The 6,042-nt window shown below is 43.5% G+C and overlaps 1 protein-coding gene across 1 annotated transcript; it reads right to left on the minus strand.

The window, feature by feature from the left end:
- Positions 1 to 1,722: 1,722 nt before the first annotated feature.
- Positions 1,723 to 5,702, minus strand: LOC117858725 (NAP1-related protein 2). Its single transcript, XM_034741856.2, has 10 exons — positions 5,442 to 5,702; positions 4,572 to 4,694; positions 4,421 to 4,471; positions 4,203 to 4,271; positions 4,010 to 4,123; positions 3,868 to 3,926; positions 2,794 to 2,854; positions 2,442 to 2,498; positions 2,319 to 2,363; positions 1,723 to 2,014 (listed from the first exon to the last, which is right to left on the minus strand). The coding sequence occupies exons 1-10, from the start codon at positions 5,571 to 5,573 to the stop codon at positions 1,973 to 1,975; spliced, it is 753 nt and encodes a 250-aa protein (XP_034597747.1). The 5' UTR covers positions 5,574 to 5,702; the 3' UTR covers positions 1,723 to 1,972.
- Between the last annotated feature and the right edge of the window lie 340 nt (positions 5,703 to 6,042).

Below are 6,042 nucleotides of genomic sequence, written 5' to 3' on the forward strand. Positions count from 1 at the left end.
TTCATGTTTGTACCTAACCATCTTCAATAATGCAAGGGCTCATTTTGATTGTGCCAGCGTGAGCCCCGCCAATTCATCGGCGAGCCGCACATAATTGGCGAGCGATTCGCACGCACGCAACTAAAACAACCGGGTAAGGCCGTGGGACGTTAGCACGCCGGCGACGGGTTGTTGACCCAAACACGCTCGGCGTTTCCAGTCAACGATCAAAAGATTCTTCGGGCTGCCGTAGGCGTGAATCCAAACGGCCATGGCCATAAGTCTTGTGGATAAAAGGTGATGTGGTGGATTCCGGACTCTTTTTTTTTCATCCCCATGGAGTTATACCTTTACCACCGGGGAGAGTAGAAAATCTACACTTCTCCATTGGGCCGCGATGATGTGTTCAGTCATAAACTAATTGTTACATTTTTTAATTTTTAGAAAATATATAGTGGGTATTTTTTTATTAGAGCTAAGGATGTAGGACCTGCTTGGTTGCCAACAACGCCAATTGTGGCATCTCCAAGGAGAAAAAAGGACATCACACCTATGGCGAGAATCTACACCAGTGAGCATTGATTTTTCAATGGCACATCTAAACTTGCTTATCAACCATGCAGGTGCTTCAATCGATGTGGCAGCCAAGACTGTGGCTTGACGATTTACGGCGTGCAACCAAGCATGTCCATAGATTTAGAGTGTTCCCACGGGCAAAGGCATCACTAGTTAACGTGAGAATCTGACCAATGTAGACATGAGAGCAGATAGAAATAGAGACGTAGTTAATGACCATTTCGTCGCTGGGATGAGATCCTCTAACTTTACCCCTCTTCCTTTGAATCACCGCTATATGTGGGCCCAAATGCAGGGTCCTGTATGGCGGTGACTCCTTCTCGATAATCGAGGCAGCTAGGGAGGAAAAGGTACAGAATTAAAATGTCTTGCACATGGGATCCACGGTATTAGGTGGCATGTAACCATGTAAGAGCTACTGGCTAGCTGACTAGCTGTTACTTTCGGGAGACTCTCACATGCACCAGTGCACCACTAGCGCCACCTATATCCCCGCTCTGACTGCACTCTGCTTTACCATTCTTTCATTTGAATGCATTAGCCAAGGCTTACATTACTCTTGACAGTACTGTGTGGTAAAGTTCTTTGCTCCACGTATATTTTTGTGTTTGAAGATCGATATACCATGGCAATGGAATAGTGCAACGAGCCAACATCCAATAGCAATGGACAAGGAGGCTTCAACCCGATTTGTCAATGGACAGCTGCACAAATACTAGTTGCCAAGAGAAGCGAGCGGCGCACCTCACACTCCCACAGCGCGGCAGCCGAAAGTGGCAGTAGAAAACGATGCCGCTATTCGTTCTTGCAGCTCGGCGCCGAAACGAGACAGCGCCGTGCCGCCATGCGGGCAAAACGCGAGCTCTACCAGCCTACTACCACAGAACTGGAGCTCAAAGGGATAAGATAACAAGACAGATCTGGCGAAGCGCGTAGCGCACGCCGAGAGCCCAAAGATTTGACCTCTTAGAGGACATTGGACTCGCAATCACAATGGACGCGGACAGACGGATCACAAGTGGAGGTCTCCATACAAACGGCCATAAAAAACAAGCAAACTAACAAACAGTGGATAGTGCATGCCAATGCCACCACAAGCACACTGTTGAAGGCAACAGGCCGAAACCAAAGCACAAGCACAACTGCACAAAGGACGCGAAACAAGACTGCAGCACCAGCACCAAACCAAGGTCAAATTGCCGTCATCATAGATATACCAGATTATGATATAGAGGTCTCCTTTCAAGTTGGTTGACTTCATAAGGCATTAAACAGTTCCCTACGGTGAGTCCCAACTAAGTCAAGCAACCAAAAAAATCTCGCAAAAGGGTCACATAATTCCGCCCTTCAGAGCCACAGTCCCCCACCAACAGCTGACATGCTGTTCCAGAATCCATCCAGATCCGACACTGAGGGTTCAGTTCTCCTCATCGTCATCCTCGCCATCCTCACCATCCAACTGCAAAACCACAAGATGCCATCGAGGATGAAAAACTTGGTCAACAAAACAAAGACAAAATCTTGAGACAGTATATGCCCTCCCTAAACAAACTTCGGTTTATATAATCTTTGGATCTGCTCATAATGCAGGCAGCAAACGTTCAAGCATACTTAGTGTTGTTATTGCCAAAAACTAATAATGCAGGCAGCACACGTTCAAGCATACTTAGTGTTGTTACTTTTCAGATTCAGTAGTAGATAAGCACTACGATGCTGTTTTAAAATCACAAGAAACCAAAATGCAAATAAGATAGTAATCTTACATCTTCATCATCTTCTTCGTCTCCTTCAAACTCATCTTCAACCTCCTGCAAATTAGAGGGAAATTAAGAACCAGATACAAGGACTTGAGATGAATTTAACAGTGCAGTGACAAAAACACTGACATTGTTGAAGTATTTCAAAGGATTAGGCCACAGGTCTTCCTTGATGATCTCTGCCACCTGCATAATTTTAAATCTCAGAAAACGCTCACACAAGGAATGAAAAACATGTAACTTCTGGTCTTCGAAAAATCAGCTAAATAACTAAAGAGCATTCAGATAAACTAAACATCTAAAAAACAGATAAAAAAACAATCATAAATCAGTTTGCTTGGTATTCCCAGTTTTTACTAAAAGAAGCTAGAAAAATAAATTCAGCCAACCATAGTGAAAAAAACAAATGGTAAACTGTAGAGTTGGACTAAGTAGTTCAGTGACGGATGCCATTATCAAGACAAGCCAGATGAGTTTTTACCTCATCTTGCACACCATCAGCAAGACTCTTGAGCTCTGTATCACCAAACCAGGTGAAAAAACTGGAAGAAAAAAGAAGTGAACTTTTGAGTTCCAATATGACATAAGGGCATAATAATAAAATAGAGATCAGAAAAAAGATTGCAAGTGTGCAACCTATATAGATAGATGCTACTAAGTAGGGGGTTTCTAGGAACAAACAAGACTGCAAGCATGCATGTCAATAAAAACGATTACAAGCATGCAACAAGGCCCAGATCAAGAGACGAACATTTTTATATAAATCTATGACATTCTGAACATGTGATGCTTTCCAGATATTATGACTCAAGGTTCTTGTCCTGCTTAGTAGCTTAGGAAACAAGGCATATCTAGGTCATCACAAGGGTTGGCATTGCCTAAGCGACAAGGCATACCCAAGTCACCACACCCTTAAGAACATTAAACTCACTGCTAACACCAGAGTGTTGTTATCAATTTAAAGAATAGAATAGAATGGAGACCTTTTATGAAAATCCTACCTGTATAGTTGTAATATTTCCAGATTAAATCTACGTATGTTAATGTTCATCAATATTGAATGTACCTTGTCCAAAAGGTCATACATTTCTATAGCACAAGTATTTGACAGCTAGTGACCTCGAACCATGGGTCTACAAAAATGCAAACCATATGTAAAACAGCAAATAACAAGTACAGCGTGAACACAGTGCTTATGTACTCCAACTTGTTGGTCAGTCACAAAGCCAACAACACTTTGCTAATGCCTCCGCATGTAGTATGAGATTTACACAATAACACAAACAGAAACATATAACACATAATAAAATGTGTGCGATTAGAAATCCTGCTAACCAAGTGTTATAAACAATGGCATTTAACAACTTAATATAGAAGGCACCACTTAATTAGTTAATTACACTATATCAACCATCGCATATACAGATAATAAACTAGTATCAAACAAGAAAGACAGCATGAAGAATTTGACAGTCTTGCTGGAATAGGTAAGTCAAAAGAAAGCAAAAGCATGCTAGTCGCATAGTTATAATAAAGGCTAATATGAACAACACACCTTTCCTCTACCAATGGGCGCTTGGCGCCCTTCTTGTTGATACCATTTCCAACAGGTCCCTTCACATATTATTGAAAAAAAGCATTAGAAATTCTCCATCTAAAACACAAGTGTTGCGAAAAGTTTGGGGATATAACAATACCATTCCTTCCTTCCACTTAATCTGAGAGGCTTTTATTGTGGTTGTTCCATCATCAGCGAAGGAATAGGTCTTTGTAAGCTTTGTGTCCTCAAAGTATGGATTCTCGGAGAAGTTCTGCCAGTTGAAAAGTAAACAACTAAATACAAGAGAAGCTGTGTGGGAAGTATAATTAACTGCTGGAAACTATACTTACAAGATGGATGGAGTATCCTGCCTTGACATCAGAATCGTCCACATCAACAGAATCCAAGTACTTGAATATCTGCAACAAAGATCATAAGAGAATTCTATGTTACATACATCCATCAAGAAGTACCGCATATACTCAAAAACCCCTTTAACTCCCAATCAACATTCATAAGAATTACAAGGACTTTGGAGATAAATTGTTGGAATAAGGTACAAAAATACCTTCTGATCTTCCTCAGTCAGAAGTTCGCTGAGTAGGGGATGGCTCATAAACTGTAGAGTAACAGCACATACCACGATAGATTAGAATCATATGTCCCTAAACACGTCAAATAAAAACAAAAAATCGTATAGCATTGAGTAGCATACGAACCGCTGTCAGCCAGAAATCTGGGATTGTCTTGATAATGTCACCCCTCTTGAGATAGACAGGTCTGCGAATCTCACTGTACTTCTGCTCCACCTCCATAACTTTGTCACTTGCTTCCTCATTTACCTGTAAGCAATGAACAATGGTAACATAAGCATGAAAGTGCTACTTTTCTCTTACAAAAAATTAATAGTAAATAGTAAAGGCTTCGAACATCCGATCTCTTTGACTTTATCTAAAAAATAGCTGTCTTTCAGCAAGTTGAGTCAAGCAAATAATAGCTGTCTTTCAGCAAGTTGAGTCAAGCAAATTCACTCATATTGGGGCGTGCAATCAAATGTAAGAAATAGTAGACGAACGAGAACATGTTACACGGTTTGCACTGTTTAATTTTGGAACTAGCGCACACATTAAACTGCAAATTAGCACACCACACTGACCGATTTTAGCACCTTCTCTAAACATTTAAACTTCCATAGATATGTCTCAGGAACACGTCCCCTGGGGCGTCTAATAGCTACATAGTGACCACATCAAGATCACCTAAATGCTGTGACTAAATTAGCCACGTTTTGCGGCACTGATGAATATTCTGCAAACTGCAAGATCATAATAGTTACTACCTTTACCCACAACAACCTAATTCACGTATTACCCTATAGCACAAGCCTCCCGTGCTCGGCACCGCTCGGTTCCCGGAGAATTATACAATACCACAACCGCTGCGATTCCTCCCAAATTCGACTCAACCCCACGCTCCTACCCAAACCCCACTGCCAAATCCGGCGGTACCGAGCACCCGCAACACACCACGCAGCAACAATGAAAGCCCCAAAATAGCCTAGAGTGCGGAAGAATAGGCTTGCTTCTCACCTTCTCCAGCTCGTCCTGGATCTCCTGTAGCTTCTCGATGGAGAGGACGAGGGCGCCGTCGATCTGCTCGTTCTCCTCGCCGCCGTCGGCCTCGGTCTTGGCCTTCTTCCCCTTGTCCGCCGGCGCCGTCATCGCGAAGCCGCTGGCCCTGCCTACGCCTCCTCGCGCTAGGGTTTTAGCCTCGCTGTGTCGCCTGCCTGCGCGAGCAGGGAGAGGAGAGGGAGGGTGCGGGTGGGAGAGGGAGGCGGAGCTGGGGAGAAGGCCGCGCTGCCCGCGCGAGCTATATTATAGAGGGCGGCGCTGAGATTCGCGCCGGGAGGAGTTGGGTCGGCTTGGGGTGGGCCGGGCCGTTGGATCCGTGCGGGACTGTCCACGCGGAGGGGGTTTTCTAAAACCCTAACCCTAAGGATCGGGTGCGGCGCGGCGTGTGCTTGTCTTGGTGAGTTGGGTTCGCAGGATGCGTCCGACGGTGTAGGAACGGGCCAATTGGACACTCGATTTGGTTTTTTACCATATTTATTAAGACTTTGTTACTATCCATCCAAATATGGTACTGCAAGAACGAAAATTTTATTAGGTGCCACTAATTAATGAACAAGAT

The sequence above is a fragment of the Setaria viridis genome, chromosome 1, assembly GCF_005286985.2.
Source record: "Setaria viridis chromosome 1, Setaria_viridis_v4.0, whole genome shotgun sequence".
Classification (NCBI taxonomy): domain Eukaryota; kingdom Viridiplantae; phylum Streptophyta; class Magnoliopsida; order Poales; family Poaceae; genus Setaria; species Setaria viridis.